The sequence below is a fragment of the Hemicordylus capensis genome, chromosome 5, assembly GCF_027244095.1.
Source record: "Hemicordylus capensis ecotype Gifberg chromosome 5, rHemCap1.1.pri, whole genome shotgun sequence".
Taxonomy (NCBI): domain Eukaryota; kingdom Metazoa; phylum Chordata; class Lepidosauria; order Squamata; family Cordylidae; genus Hemicordylus; species Hemicordylus capensis.
The window spans coordinates 205,796,556-205,813,080 of NC_069661.1; the positions used below are offsets into that span (position 1 = coordinate 205,796,556).

A 16,525-nucleotide genomic window follows, 5' to 3' on the forward strand; every position below is an offset into this window, starting at 1 on the left:
AATCCATTACAAAAACAGCCTTGTGACACCTTAGAGATGAACAAATTTATTGTAGCAGAAGCTTTTGTGAACTATAGTCCACTTCACCAGGTGCATTTTTTAAAATCCAGGAAAGTTTTTACTTCAATAGATTTGTAAGCTTTAAGGTGCTACAAGACTCTGTGATGCTTTTGTTACAACAGACTAACACTGCCACCACCCCATGGAAATGCATTACAACACACTTACAAACGATTTTCTGCCCTCTGGTGGTATCACATTGTTACATGTGATAGTTATTTATACACTAAGAACAAGTATTTTGAAAGGAAAGTAATTATACAGATTTCAAGCACCTGAAATCATCCATTATTATAGGTCTTAAAAAATTGTTCCGATTGGAATTTGGCAGACTGGATCAAAGTGTTGGAGAAATTAATTTCAGCCTTCCAAAAACAGTGGTCCACATGTTGCGCAGCATACACAGATGTTTCCAATTGGTCCACAGACACCTGAGGAAGCCCTGGCAGTCTTGCACAAGAGTGCAAATGTGCAAATACTTAAAACTGCACCTGGCACTTCAGGAGCACAACTTACATTGGAAACAATGTAATAATTAGAAGTGCTCTAACAATAATTAGAGCACTTCCAGAGTGCTGATGTGCAGCTTTAAGGATTTGTACACTTACTCAAGATCACCTGTGCTTCCTCAGATGTCCACAGCAATAGGAGCTGATCACAAACACTCAAGTAACGGTGCACAACACGTGGGCCAGTATATGGATGTCCCATAACTGTCAAAATGGTTAACAGCCTATTCTCCATGAATGAGAGTATAAAAAAGAGGCACACTACATGGTAACACCACAATTGTAACTATTTGTCCCTTTTACAGTCTCCTTCCCTAATGTGTTCAACCTCTCTTTAGAGTAGGGTTGCCAACTGTCCCTCATTACACAGGATGTCCCTCATTTCAGGGATGAAATGTTGGTCCCTATAGGGACAGCATTTGTCCATTTATTCAGTAACATATAATTCAATTACATATACATCAATGATACTCAGGCTCTTGATTACAACAACAAATATTTATATTCTGCTTTTCAACAAAAGTTTCCAAAGCAGTTTACACAGAAAAATAACAAACTAATAAACAAATAAATAAGATGGCTCCCTGTCCCCAAAGGGCTCACAATCTAAAAAGAAACATAAGATGGACACCAGCAAGTCACTGGAGGTACTGTGCTGGGGGTGGAGACCACTGATTACCACTGCATACACCTCCCAGCCCCACAGCCAGGCAGCCCCCACAAACTTGTGTCCCTCATTCTGGCAATGAATTAAATGTTGGCAACCCTACTTTAGAGTGCGAACCTGCGGGCAGCACGAGGCGCCTCGAGCAATCCCATGCATCTTTACTCTGAAAAAGCCGCTCTGAATGCAATAGGACACACTCCCAACTGAGACTGTGTAAAAAGCGCAGTCTTGTGCATACTTGCTAGAAAGCAAGTCACAATGTTCAATGCTGTTTAATACCAAATATGCATAGGATTGCAGCTTCACAGAACAATCCTGTGCATTTTTACTCAGAAATAAGTCCTACTGAGTGCAATGCGACTCTTGGGCAGCACTGCAGCCTTCGCGACTAATAATTAGAGCACTAATACAAAAGGTCCAGATAACAACAATAGAGTTTTATCATACATCTTATCCTACATCTCGCCTTCCCGCGAAACACTTTCTCAAACGCCGACAAGAAGAAAAAAAAATTATTTCCGGAACAACCTCAAACCACATTCCTTATCGGTACTTCCGGTAGCAACTGGTTTTCCATTCTAACCTGAAGGGTTTCCACCATAGAGATGTTAAGGCCTAGAGAGACATCGCTCTGCATCCTCCAGCCAATCATAGCCAATGGCGGCTTTCAATTTTTTGCCAGACATTCAAGCTGTGGGCCACTCTGGTTATTCCTTGTCTCTATGCCTCAAGAGAAATTCGAATCTTGGCTGCCTTAACCACGCCCTCCTGCTAGGTAGCTGCCCAATCAGAACTATAGACTTCTGGAGATTACATGAGGGTGAAAGGTCAGCAGAGTTTGGCAGCCTGGCGGAAGTCAGAGAAGGCTCAACAACGTCACTTCCTTGCCTTTTTTTGCTTTTGGAGCGCTGGCGGGCGCACGTGCTGCCCGCGAGTAATTTTTTGTTGTTGCAGCCACTCCTAGTGTGGTCGGGTTGCCATGGTGAGTGTGTGGGGGAGATCTGGGGGGCAGCGGGAGGACTGGTGGCTTCTGCATGGGTGGTGCTGCAACTATGGTCTCATGTTTCTTCCGTTCTCCGACCCGCTCAGAGTTTGCCTCTTAACCCAAAGCCCTTCCTAAACGGGCTAACCGGGAAGCCAGTGATGGTGAAGCTGAAGTGGGGGATGGAATACAAAGGCTACCTCGTCTCTGTCGATGGCTATATGAACATGCAGGTAAGCGAGGTTGAAGGAGAACTTGCACTGATTGGCGGCGCAGTGCTGTACATCTCTACTTGGAAGTAACGCCCCATTGAGTTTAGTGGGGTTTACCCCCAGGTAAGCATATGTATAGGGTTGAAGCCTCAAAGCATTGCTCCGAGTTGGCACGACTCTTCACAAAGAATGTGATGTGTGGAGTCTGTGATCGGCATCTCCGACGTTTTAAAGCAAAACCAGCCCCTGCCATGGTACGGTGGAAGGCAGGGGTTGGTTGAGTCCTCTCCTCGCCTTCTTCCCCATTCCACTGCCACCAGGATATCTTCCTGATTAAAATTGCCCTGTTGAATTGTCAGGTATTGTCAGTTGGCTGTATACATTCCTGTTTGATCCTGGCAGCTGGAACTATGTTGTTAGTATTGTTAACATAACAGCATGTGTGCATGCTTGCTGCTTTACAAAAAAAGAAAAGAGGTCCCTTCCCCAATGAACTCAAAAGCTAAAGATGTACAGCTACAGAAAAGTGCCAGTTATTAGTACAAGTACCTGCAAATTAATGCCTGTATCTGTAAAGGTTTAGATGAAATTATTCCCAGGGAGGGTGAAGGACAGCTTGAAGTCTTCTGGCAGAAGATAATGAGTAGGGCTATTGTGCATGTGCTATAGTTCTTCATATAAAAGAGCAATGCTGGTTCTATAATGTGTCAAAAAGAGACTGGCAGGAAAGTTAATGTCTGCTATTGGCCACATTCTCTCCCCCTGCCCCCATGTTTGGAGTTCAAAATGGAAATTTACACTCCAGCAAATTCATAACAAGGTATATGGTCTTGAAATGCAGAATGCAGTGGAAAACAAGCAGTCACGTTGATGAAGGTGGAGGCCCTTTCAGCTCTGATGGACATTGTCTGGAATCCATAAGCGCTCTACATCTCACTTGGTGTTAAATTGTGCATCAAGTAGCTTTAAGTCTTTTAAAATACTTGGGCTTTTTTTTTTTTTAAGATTAGAGAAACCACAACTAGATTAGAACTTGCCTTAAATATAAAGAAGGAAATAAGCTCGAGCCCACACTCCTTAAATATTTAAAATATTAAAATTCATGATTGAACACTTGACTCCTAGGGTGAGGGAAAAGGCATTTCATAGTTCCCTCCCAAGCTCAAATACAAAGTTATCTACTATTTTTCTCATTCCTTTACTATTTTAACCCATTGTACTCTTGGCAAAAGATATTTCTCTCATTTGTCTGCCTGTAATTCAGAGTGGATTGGTTCAAATCAAGGTTATTTAATCAAGTTCACTTTCTGAACTAATAAGTGATATCTTCTAATAGTTGGAACACATTAGTTTGCAATTTTAAAAAGTCTTTATTCTACATAGGAGCATAATGCAAAATCTCTGGTCATTCAACTTATATGCACAACAGAATAATATCTTCTGGGAGACGCGGGGAACAGTTGGTGGAGTCAATGGATTTCTTTTTGGATTTCTGTGCACATAAAAATACCCTAAGCAAGATCACTTACTTGAAGATAGCCCACAATGCAGCACTATGCCTAACTATAGAATACTGGATTGTGGCACTAAGGATCCAGAATTTTGCAGAAAGAAGGCTGGTAACTGCTGAGCAAAAGTAGTGGTTTTCCATGATATGGAAGGTAAATGTTGATTCTGTTCTGTAGTTATGAATATTCATAATTTGCTACAATCATAAATGCATAACCAATTACTGTATTTACCTGAATACAAGATGAGCCCCAACTCTGAATTTAAGATGAGCCCCTTAAGTCACAACTCTGAATTTAAGATGAGCCCCTTAAAAATAGAGGTTAAATAAAGGTTATACCTATGTTTGCCCGAAAAGAACAGTAATCTGGATTTAAGAGGACCCCCTGATTTTTAATATGAAATAACTTGGAAGAAAACTAGTCTTGGATTCAGTACCCAACCCCAGCAGAGCATCACTTCACTGGCTGTTGCTGGGATGTGCCTTGTTTCTTTTTAGATTGTGAACCCTTTGGGGACAGGGGGCCATCTTATTTATGTATTTTTCTATATAAACTGCTTTGAGAACTTTGGTTGAAGAGTGGGCTATAAATATATAGTAGGTGGGCAGGTAAATAAATAAATAATTGAATGTATGTTTGTCTATCTCCCATGCATTTCCCACACCCTTTGAGCTATCAGGACCAAACCTGGCAAAGTCTGACTCCCTAGGAGTCAAACATGAATAACATAGGGTACCTGGGAACCCCGACAACCACCCCGCACAGACAGGTGGGACTCCCACCTAATGGCTCAGTGAGGAAATGCTTGACTAACAAGCAGAAGGTTGCCAGTTTGAATCCCCACTGGTATGTTTCTCCAGACTAAGAGAAAACACCTATATCGGACAACAGTGATATAAGATGCTGAAAGGCATCATCTCATACTGGAGGAGGCAATGGTAAACCCTTCCTGTATTCTACCAAAGAAAACCACAGGGCTCTGTGGGCGCCAGGAGTCGAAATCGACTTGACGGCACACTTTACTTTTATAGCCACAAAAGCCCAAGCAACTCCAGGTAGTTAAAGCTAGTACAGTATATTGCTAATGGTTGCCTTCAGAGGTCACACTTCCCCCATTTCTTATAAAGATTCTTATTCATTATTATTTCTTTCATACATAAAGGCTGCTTTTAATTCACTGTGTGATTAGAAGATCATGAATTTAATTTTAAGAACGTAATTGTAGAAATGAACTTTATATGCTTGTATTCTCATTTCTCTTCGAACTAGTTTTTTAAATGTCTTTAATATAAACAAGTTTTAAAAATCAAAGATCCAACTTAAATAGAACTTTTTAGTGTTCAAAAAATATTGATTTGTCATTCATGCTCTAACTTCTGTTCTGCCTCTTTTACAGAAGCCTTTGTTCTATCCTCTGTTTAGCAGCTTGTAGCCTTATTCTTCCTTGCCCTGTTTTCCCTCTTTTTTTGTCCTTAACATCTGTGCTCTTCTATAATTTTCATGATCAAAGAGAGGATGACCTGTTACATTAGTTGGACAACAGGGAATGGAGATGAACAATGTAGTCTTACACATGCTTACTCAGAATTAAGGTCTACTGTATTCAATAGGAGTTGCTCTCAAGTAATGTGCTTAGGCTGCAATCTTTTATACATCTGCTTCAGGGCAAGCCCCATTGCAGTTAGTGGGACTCTTTGCACGTGCCTAGAACTGGGCTTCCCAGAGAACAGAGGAAAGACCCATATCTGATAGATAAGTAAAGTACTATACAGGAGTAGTTGAGTCTCAAAGCACTCAGTACAAAAGCTTTACCAGTTCTGTGTGTCTGTCTCAAGATATGCTGCTAGCCTAAGAGTAACTTTTACTTACACTAGATAAGCCACTGAGTATTTACTTGAACATCTTGATGCTAGTGCTGCACTGGAGCCGAGGAGAATCTTATTCTGCTTTGAATCCATTGGATACTATAGCTGTCAATCAGTGACCAGGTTCATTAAAATGATAAGAGTTGTCCTTAGTCATTATAAATAAAATTTTAAAATTGTACAGTTCAGTAGTTAAAAAATAATTGAAAGCATAGATCTAAATCTTATGAATGTAAAATGCAACAAGTTGCATATTACAATGCAGTTACAACTGGCCCTATCCACCCCCAGCACAGTACCTCCAGTGACTGTTGCTGGTATTATGTTTCTTTTTAGATTGTGAGCCCTTTGGGGACAGGGATCCATCTTGTTTTGTTTTGTTTGTTGTTTCTCTGTGTAAACCGCCCTGAGCCATTTTTGGAAGGGCAGTATAGAAAACGAATAAATAATGATGATGATAATAATATTACACTTCTCAAAAAGGAAAACGTAATGTTTGAATTCCTAGTTTGTACAATAATTCTGTTGCTACAGGAACATGCATTTCTGTAGTCTCTCTTCCTTATAAAATTGTGTTTTTCCCCAAAGCTTGCAAATACTGAAGAATATATTGATGGTGCATTATCTGGACATCTTGGCGAAGTTCTGATAAGGTAAAAGTGTGTGTGAGTGAGAGCTTACACTGAAGCAGATTTAAGTGAGCTAAAATCCACTGGCAATCTGAAAACTTTGCACTGCAAAACATATAATTCTAAACGGAATATCCTGTGCTTAGAATGAAGTCTTAATTTGAATTCTGTTAAGTCTGTGTAAGGAGCTGCTTCACGATTTCTTTCCTATCTATTCAAAGGAATGTTTTTGGAGTTGTTTAATAGTACATCTGATATCAGTTGGAAATTATTTCCATTAAAACAAAGGATATGTAATGAACATAGTTTATTATTGCCAACTTAAATTAAACATTGTAGTGAACATAGAACGCGTGCTCAAACAATTCAGGTATATGAAGTAGCTGTATATAAACTTAAACTTTCAGAAAATAAACTTAAAATTAATGTGAATAATATCAGAAATAACTTTTAAATTTCCTTTTCAGGTGCAATAATGTCCTTTATATAAGGGGTGTGGAAGAAGAAGAAGAAGATGGAGAAATGAGAGAATAACAAGAAGATGGCAAAATAGAATGAGAGAGTGGAAATGAGACAATGGGAGAAAAATCCTTTTTGTGTGTGTGTGTGTGTGTTAATAGATCTTCATAGTGGGTGACATCCAGACTAACCTTCCATGAGCAGAAGTAGTCTTCAGGGAAGACTGAGTGGAAGTGGTCTTCTGCACGCACACTGCTCCTCTTCATAGGAGTGTCTGCAGATGGAGGGTTAAGTCTTGATGTCGCCTGCTATATGCAGGGCTTTTGTGTTCTAGTAAGTGAGCCTACATGCTCACTTGTCTTAGACAGGAAAACTGTTAAATGTTGTGGAAGGAAAATAAAGATACTATTTCTGATAGTTCTTAAAACTGATATTTTATACTAACAACAAACTGGATCAAATTTTTCATGTCACAGTTTACTCAAGATAACTGTTGAACTGGGATTACAACATCTAGAACAATTCCTAAAAGAAATGTCATGTAACAAGATCAAGTAAAATAGTAATCATCTTCACTTTTTGTAGTTAGATCAACAGCATCTTCCTCTCCCTGTTTAGTCTTTGTAGGTTCTGAGCGATATACCAGTTTTCTTCCAGTCTAAAAGAGAGAAGCAAATACAAATATACTTCAGTTTAATAACCCTTTAAAAATATTTTTTCAACTCTGCGTGCTGGGATTTTTGGTAGCATGCATGGTATTGCCATGTTTTCTAGTAACTAACTTTCTAGTAACAGTGTGACTCGAAGCAAGCTTAGTAAGTTCCACTCAATTCAGTGGAACTTATTTCCTAGTAAGTGTTCCTAGGGAGCACTTTGTTATTTCAGGTATAGTGGTCTGCTAGATTTTTTTACATTCTGCTGTTCATTGAAACTTGAATGATTAATTTGCAGACAATAAAACAAGAGGGCACTAAATTTTCTAGTTGGATTCAGAATGTCCCCTGACTGAAGTTGCTCCCAGTCTGGTTAACAAAAGAACAGACCTGTCTAGTCCTTTTTCCACACAGGATCCCATCAGATGCCACTGAGAGTTCTGCATCAGGCATGCATGGTATGCCTGTATCAGGCATGCAGTAAAAAGAGAGTAACTGGGCTCATTCCCAGTTTCATGTGAAAAAGCCTAAATATAATGCATATTATGGTGCTGATTTTCCACATGAGGCAGAGAAAGTTTCAAGTACTAGCTATCTTTGAACCTGAGCCCTGGGTAATTGTATCTGCATCATCTACATGTAGGACATCCATAAGAAATCTAATACAGTGGATGGGTTCAGATAATGTGCTAGAAGCTGGTAAACCTCAGGTTCCCAGCAGGTGTGACATCTGAATCTTTCTCTGCCTGACTTCAAATCTAGATGTCAAATGTTGGGCAGAAATCAATAACCCAGGGCAAGAACCAGACTTGGATTGGTTCAGATGTCATAGTCAGTGAGAGCATACACTTGCAGTTCCTGGCGTACTGTCCAGGTGACACTTGGATCAAATGTCAGAAGGGAGGCTTGCTCAGTACCACATAGTGGTGGCATTCTACTGTCCCTCACTCTCCAGACTGTTCATCCTCAGAATCTGCAGAATATTGCAGACTTAAAGAAACAAGCTTCCATCCTGCCTGTTTTCAGGACAGCAGGCAGAATCAAATCTTTATTACGGTCAATGACCAGCTTCATACAGTGAGCAGGCAGATTAATTTAGTCATGATAATGCCTTATTCAATTTAATGGGGACTTAAGTTGGCCCACACCCCTTGTCTCATTGATTTCATTGGTAGTTAGACATGACTGCATCCTGCTGCCCTAAACAAAAACCCTTCTAGATATCTATTGTATTTTCACATGTAAACTGCATGGAAAGCTAGCACTTGTGTGTAAAAGATTTTAGATACCCTGCACCTTTGTATTCCCTACAGGGTATATGTGATAATATGTACTTTGTGCCACTTCCTCCTCTTTAAGCAGCAGATGGGATGTAATTGCATCCATCAGTGAGTGGAGAAACCCAGCAAGCCTCAACAACCACTACTCCTGATAGGGAAGCATACACCCTTGTCTCACCTATGATATGTGAAGGGGTAGTCCAGAGTGAAGGTTGTTGGGAAATGTAGTCCCACCATCAGTCACATGGGTTGCTGCTGGGAGACATTCAGGCCACACAACTCCCAGTAGCTTCTGGGGGGGGGGGTGCTACTGGATTGGGTGGAACATAGGAAGCTGCTTTCTTCCAAGTCAGACCATTGGTCCATCAGACCTGCTCAATTTAGGGTCCCCCCAGCTGTTTTTGAACTACAGCTCACATAATCCCCAGCTACAGTGGCCAATAGCCAGGGATTATGGGAATTGTAGGCCAACATCTGCAGGAGGGCTGAAGTTGAGCAGCCCTGGCTCTATACAGACTGACAACAGATTCTCCGAGGTTGCAGGCAGGAGTCTCAGCCCTATCTCAGAGATGCCAGGGAGAACCTTCTGCATAAAAGTGCTCTTCCCAGAGCGGCTCCATCCTCAAGGGGAATATCTTACAGTGCTCACACATGTCTCCCATTCTTATGCAAATTGGTGGACCCTGCTTAACAAAGGGGACAAGTCATGCTTGCTACCACAGGACCAGCTCTCCTCTGGAAAGGAGTTTTTAAGGCTGGGCTCCTTGCCAGGACTTGCCCAATCCTGCAAGATGTGGTGAGCTGCCTTCTCCTTGGTCCTACAGCCAGAGCTTCCTAAATGGAGGGAGCCAATCTCGCTGGAGCTGCAGAGGCACATGGGCAAGTGGGACAGGACAGACCAGTGGAGGCAGGATGAGTCTGTGATAATTTTGTAGAAACCCCACCACACATACTCTTAGATGCCCAAACACACACTCTTGTTTGCAAAAACTGGAATAACCTGTGGGTTATGTGTTTGGAAATATGGTATTCCATGAGTTTATAATTGGAGCCACTTGTTGTACTTCTACCTCCGTTTTTTGTAGTCACACTTTTATCTTTGAATGGTAACATGACTTTCATAAAGGGTTTCAAGTTGACTTTGACATGCTGGCACAGGGTCTTAAATGTTTGTTCTAGAGTCTTGACCTTTAGGGAGTTTTTGATACAATTCATGTTGGGAATAAAATGTCACTCCACATGTACATTGTACCTAATAACATTTATCATCCTGACAGCCTCCATTTTAAGTTGAATACAACTTTAAACAGCACGCTGCCCTCCACGAGCCAACCCGCCTGTTAATTCTAATACCACAAACAATGTGAAAAAACCACACCCATGGACTCCCTAAAGAATATAATATTGAACCCCCACTAAAATAAACCTGAACACCATAAACACCAACAACATATACCCCATCTACACCAAAACTTTTCAAATTGAATCTAACAAAAAGTTACCCAAAACAAAAACTAACATTACATACCAACAAAATAAACCTCAACAGACCAGTTTCCCCAAGTTTCAGGATAGGGCTCAGATGCTAAAGCAACATAATAAACAAACACCACAAACTCCCCTCCCCGCCCTTAAATAAACCTAAAGTAATACTAAAGAGATAAAAGAACACACAAGCATAACCAAAACCCCACCCAACTGCAACAGAACCAACCAACACATAAAACAACTGATCTACTAAATTAGTGGAGATTAGTTTGGGGCCTTATTCTTCATACCATAGTAGAAAATGTACTACTAGTAGAAAAGGCGTAACATGGTAAGTGTACAGGAAAGGGTGTTTGGATTAATAAAAAGTAGCTTAAAGAAAGCATTCAACTTACAAGTGAATAATGTCAACAATTGAATAATGACCTTCTTGTGCTAGCAACTAGCCCCATTAATTGCACCAGTCTACTACTTCACAAAAATAAACCGTTTGACTACCAAAAAAGTATTTGAGGGAGAACCTTTAAACAGGCACAATAGGAAAAAAACACTGCAAGGGAAAAATGAAGGAACAATGCTTTTTACTTAAGCAAAAACAACAAGGGCCAACCTTTGTACCTCTTTCATCATGGTTTAGCAAACAATTTACATACAAAACCAACTTGGATGGCTTTTAAAGGGCACTTAGACAAATTCATGGAAGGCAGGTCTATCAATGGCTATTAACCTTGATGACTATAAGCCACCTCCAGGCTCAGAGGCAGGATGCCTCTAAATAACAGTTGCAGGGGAGCAACAACAGGAGTGGGGGCCAAAGGGGGTTCCTGAGGCATCTGGTGGGCCACTGTGTGAAAAAGGATGCTGGACTAGAAGGGTCATGGACTTCATCTAGCACGGCTGTTGTTATCTTCTTATTCTCTCAATTCCCACAACCTTTAGTAAGAATAGTGCATCTTGTGTCTGAATACCTTAAAGGTAAGTAACCTTAGCCCTGGCCACAATGAATTGTGGCTGGTGATAATGGGTTGTAGTTCAGCAACAGCTGGAGTGCCAAGGTTGCTACCCCAGTCTTGGAGTATGGTATATTCTGAAGTGAAGATATGCTACAACCTTGAGCTTCATAGTGCACCTGTAGTCAACATTTGAATTAATGTTGGATGTGATGGACTCAAGGAAACAAGAACTCTTGTATTCTTAGGTGCTTTAAATGGAGTACCTCAGCTCGTTTTCAACAAGTGCTCAAAGACACTGGTGGAATATCATGATGTACATAGACTGAATGATACTATATTCATGCAAGTCATATTAGTTATCTATGCCTAGCAAAAGCTGTGATCATACAATACTTGTGTAAGCTTGCATCCTGTTACTATCAATAGGATTTATATTTACATTAATTACAGCTTCTTACAATTTCTAAGTAAAGATGTTTAAATCATATCAAGGTTGCATGTCTATGCTCATTTATCTGAAAGTAAGTCTAACTGAACTTCTGAGTAGTCACGCATAAAATTATACTGTAAGTGTGCGTTACTGAATTTCCCCCCTATTCAAATATTTAGTTCAAATGCTTTTGGCCACTATTTAAAAAGCTGAGGTACTGTTACTGCAATCTTATGCATGTTTACTCAGAAGCAACTACCAACTGGCCTTACTGTCAGGGAAGTGAAGAGGATGGCAATCTTGATACACCATGTGAAATTAACATGGCATAATATGTTTGGCTTGCTGTAAGTCAAACAAATTCGACAAAGCAGATCCCAGCTGATTTAGGGTGTTGGAAGATTTAAGAATTTTTCCCCAAAGCAAACTTTTTTAGAATTGCTGTATGATTGGGATCAGAGCTATATCACATTAAGGGGTAAAACACTTAAGAACAGATGGATGGACATGCTTTTTAAAGAACCTCTACTACTAACCCTTTTCTTTGGTGCTGCAATTGCTCTTGCAAGAGCAGCCTTCAATCGTTCTTCCTGCATTCTCTTCAGATCTTCCAGCTTATCTTCATGTGCTCTTAATTAAAGAAAAATAAAACAAAGGTTTTGGAAATTAGAAGACTTTAGTAGTTTATTGAGATAAACTTGAATTTGGAGCCAGGATTCTATTTTGCCTTCCATTTTTCGTCCCTCTAGTTCCGACTAGATTGTGGAACTTCATCTTCAGCAAGAAAGACTGGAGGAAGCTACAGGATGCCTAAAGAGTATGCACAAAATCCCTGTAGGTGACACACTCATCTTAGACTGTTTAAACAACTGTCCCTTAGGATCAGGATAGCTAATAGTAAATTGTAAAATGTGTACTAAAAATAGATGTAGATCCTCAGGATGTAATCCTGTATAAAAGATACACTGATGACATAATTATCATGACCAGAAAAACAACAATGCCAGAAAAGTTTAAAGAAATATGGGATCAAGGCTAATGTAGTATGTTCAACCACTAAAACCTTGAAGCAACAGTTCATAAGATCCAGAATATACTACAAAAAGTGTGAAACTAAAGCCTGTCCAGTTTGTGAAAATGGGGGAAGGCAACTGCAAACAGAAAGGGGCCGTCTATCAAATAGGGATGTGCACGGACCGCGGAGGTGTGGTCCGACGCCAGGGGGGGTGTTGCTTTAAGGGCGTGGGGGTTGTACTTCCCCCCTCCCGCCACTTTCTTGTACTTCCCCCCTCCCGCTGCTTTCTTGTACTTACTCCGGCGGCGGGTGCATGCGCGGAAGTTACTTCCACTTTTAGCAGGCAACAAGGGGACGGGCGGAAGGGAGGACCGCTGCCGCCCCAAAGATTTTGCTTGAAAATGGAGCGCCGGAGGGGGGAAAGCGGCGAGAGGGGTAAGTACAACCCCTCCCGCCCTTAAAGCAACACACACACACTGGCGTCAATCCGTCAGACCAGCGAACCAGTTTGCAGGCCTCTAATATGGCCTGCAAACCGGTTCGTGCACATCCCTACTATCAAATCACCTGTGGAGAATGTGGTGAAAATTACATAGGGGAAACAGGAAGTCATATGGTCACCAGATTCAAAGAATACCTTGCAGATTCTAAACAGGGAAAAACCATGTTTGATCCATTTGACAAATAAACATAATGGAATAACAATGCCTCTCGAAGTAAGCATTTTAGAATCTCTACACTTAAAAGGAAGACAAGGGAAGCTCTATATTTGGATAAACTATGGCCAGAGGTTAACAGCAAAGAAGAAATGAGGAAAAGTACATAGGCTATTAAAGAATGCAAATAACATTTTTGTATCATACCCTCCCTCTTCCAGGTTTTTTCTTCTCAGTGTCAGTGATAACCAGGTATAGCTGTGAGTCATCAACCTTCTCCTCCTCTCCCGTTTGTTATGTATTACCCAGGTGTTTAATTAGATGGGAGAAAGTCTTGGATATAGGTATGGATTTTAAACAGTGGGATATAGAACACTGAAGCTTAAGTATATACATCAAAACACCTGTTCTTTGTTGCAATTCCCTCTTTCTATGTTTTAATTTACTCAATAAAAAAGGTCTGGAGAGAAGTTAAAAAAAAATCTGTCTAAACAAAAGGGCCTTTCATTCTTCCCAAAATGGTCTGCCTATAAGGCTGAAATGGTGGCCCTATTTCTATTGTCTAGAAAGCATTGATAAAGAATGCCAAGAATGCTAGATATAAATCCCAATTCATCCCTGAGAATATATGGCAGGAAGATTTTGTTATGCACGAGCATCAGTCTTACTTGTGTCGTCTTTCTTTCAGCCTAAGTTTTTCAATTGTATCAATAACATCAAGATACTCTTTTGGAAGAGTTTCCAACATCTCACTCAGTTCTGAAACTCGATATTCTATTCTTTTCAGCATCTGAAATGTGGTCAGGCTAGATACTTCTTTGGCTCCAGGGCAAGCTTTATATACTTCAGCTACTTTTTTATTAAGTGTATCCAATATTTTATCCTGATGATTTAAGAAAGAATGTCTATAAGGTACAGAAAATGCCTCTACTATACTAGACAAAACACACACACACACCTCCACTACAATATTAAATAAGGTATTCCTCAAAGATACAACTACTTTCCAGATATAGGCATTTCACAATTCATTATATATAGTTTAAAAAATGCAAAGAAGTAAAAAAAATCACAGTGATGCAGATGCAATGATAGGGTCCACAAGGCAACTTTAGACAACATAGGCTGACTAAAGTGTATAGATTCAAAAGCATCAATTATATAAATCGATTTACAGCTGCAAGTCAAGGAGGAGTAAATTCAATGAAGGTGCAACATACATTTATTAAATCACCTAATTTATTTTGAAGGTTTGAAACTTCTTCACAGTGAAAAAGTTCAAAGTACCAAATAATCTTTTTAACAATATTATAGTCATATAGACTTGCAGATGTTCTCTATGGTGACTTACTGTTTACCTGCTATACAGTATTAACTAAACATTTCATTTAGATATTCAAGGAATCATATGGAATATTGTGACTCTGTAACAGGCACAGTAATCTCCGACAATTTATAAAGGTGAACAGTAAGCTAAAAGAGCAAGCAGTAAGATAGCAGACCATTCTTCAGGGAGTTATTCACACATAGCTTCATGCTGCAGGGTATCGGAAGAGCGAATCTGCTTTGCAGCAGATTCGCAAGATGTTTAATTCGGGGGATTAAACTGACAATTCACATAGCCGCTGGCTCCTCCCTGCACTCCCTAGTACATCCTGGCAGATATTTTTCCTGTGCATTCCCACTTCCTTGCTCTGGGTTTTTCCTCCAACCAATCACAAATCACATCTCAGAAGAGCAGGCGAGAGAGTTTTTCTTTTAGTTTGACAGCTAAGAGCGGAAGAACAGCATGACAAGTTGCCAAGCAGCTGGATCAAACTGCAGGACACTTAACCCTTGCCTTTGTGAGTGAATGCCTTCATCATCTCATGTCCCCCCACCCTACACACCTAGTGGAATCAGCTCAGACAAAAAAGGGCTCAGGTTACATCCATTCTGCATATCTAAAGCCTATGTAAAACACAGGAAGACCCACATTTTGCACTTTGCGTTTAACTTAGGAATTCCCCCCTCCCCCTCTGGACTCCCTCCACAGAGTACCACCAATCTGCAACAACACCTCCTCTCCACCAGCGCTTGCAATTGCAAATCACTTCGAGCAGACCATATCCAAAACAGCTATTAAACTCCCCTTCACTGAGTTGTGGAAAATGCTGAATTACTGGTGTGGTCACCCCACACATCACAGAGAAATTGCGGGGCATAACAGAACCCCCCCGCCTCAAGCCACTGAAACTAGAGGATTGTTTAAAGCCGGACATACTTTGGGCTAAGCCAGAATGCACAGCCTCCATTCGGGGGGAAACAGAGTCCTGTCTGTCCTGGTCCCTGACAGCCCACAGGGACTTCGGGGTAAATCCAGATAATATGTGGACTGGGACACTCCATTCCAGAGGAGATTCTTTAAAAAAGCCCTGTCTGTAAAGCCTCTAGGAGCTACAAAGTTCTGAAGAATTTTTACTACTTTGAGCTAATGCCTCTATTATATTTCTTGTCTGTGTCTGTCCCTTATGTGCTACTATCATAAAGGATGATCCCAATTAATAAAAGGTTGCTGTACATGCTCTGATCTTAAGATCTTTAGTTTGCAAAGAATGAAGCATCGAGACTGTTGCCAGGCGTCCTCTTCACATATTAGAGCTGGTGGTTGCTTTTTAATCATGTGGGCTATCACTACATGCTAGTACAATTTCAATTTAATTCAGATCCCCCCCCACCAAAAAAAAAAATTGAATGCAGTTGTAACATGCAATTATCTAAGCAATATGATTTAGTGTCTTGAGTAAGTGTTATGGCATTTTATGTGGTTTGGGATGTGTATTGTCACAACAGTTTATTTGCAGGGAGGATGTGATGTTCAGCTAGTGATGTGTATAGAATAATTCACTGCAGAACTTGAACAGCCAATGTACCAGGTTTTTGGCATGTATAGACTAAAAGGGTAGAAATAATTTATTTTAAATCTTTCACTCTGTCTTCCAGTTTGATAATCAAGACTTTTCTGGGAGGTCCCTAAAAAAATAAACAGCCCATTCCTATGGCTGCACCAGTGTTCTCTAATTCTTTTCATCTGTGTGTGGAATGAGTTTTGTGGGAGTATCAAGGCAGTTTGTGCACACATGCATTCAGAATGGGGCCTTCTTGAGTAGGGATGTG

General features: G+C 40.4%; 3 protein-coding genes across 8 annotated transcripts in view; 1 reads left to right on the forward strand and 2 right to left on the reverse strand.

Annotated features, from left to right (window-relative positions):
- Positions 1-1,837, reverse strand: part of NTN4 (netrin 4) — a 132,976-nt gene extending 131,139 nt beyond the window's left edge. For 3 of the 4 annotated variants that reach the window (XM_053251253.1, XM_053251254.1, XM_053251252.1), the window contains exon 1: positions 1,684-1,806. The gene's annotated coding sequence lies outside the window, so the exon portion shown is untranslated. The other variant, XM_053251258.1, reaches the window with a different exon arrangement.
- A 222-nt stretch (positions 1,838-2,059) lies between these two features.
- Positions 2,060-7,311, forward strand: SNRPF (small nuclear ribonucleoprotein polypeptide F). Its single transcript, XM_053251265.1, has 4 exons — positions 2,060-2,218; positions 2,326-2,451; positions 6,395-6,459; positions 6,903-7,311. The coding sequence occupies exons 1-4, from the start codon at positions 2,216-2,218 to the stop codon at positions 6,967-6,969; spliced, it is 261 nt and encodes an 86-aa protein (XP_053107240.1). The 5' UTR covers positions 2,060-2,215; the 3' UTR covers positions 6,970-7,311.
- Positions 7,312-7,414: 103 nt separating this feature from the next.
- Positions 7,415-16,525, reverse strand: part of CCDC38 (coiled-coil domain containing 38) — a 70,928-nt gene continuing 61,817 nt past the window's right edge. For 2 of the 3 annotated variants that reach the window (XM_053251261.1, XM_053251260.1), the window contains exons 14-16: positions 14,038-14,252; positions 12,235-12,328; positions 7,415-7,552 (exon numbers count right to left, since the gene is read on the reverse strand). In XM_053251261.1, the coding sequence (XP_053107236.1) occupies positions 7,445-7,552; positions 12,235-12,328; positions 14,038-14,252 (417 nt within the window). In that variant the 3' untranslated portion in view covers positions 7,415-7,444. The remainder of the gene's footprint in view (positions 7,553-12,234; positions 12,329-14,037; positions 14,253-16,525) is intronic. The other variant, XM_053251262.1, reaches the window with a different exon arrangement.

Coding starts and splice junctions, on each gene's coding strand:
- SNRPF (XM_053251265.1), top strand. Junction 2,452..6,394: donor ATGGCTATATGAACATGCAG/GTAAGCGAGGTT, acceptor TTTTCCCCAAAG/CTTGCAAATACTGAAGAATA. Junction 6,460..6,902: donor CTTGGCGAAGTTCTGATAAG/GTAAAAGTGTGT, acceptor TTTCCTTTTCAG/GTGCAATAATGTCCTTTATA.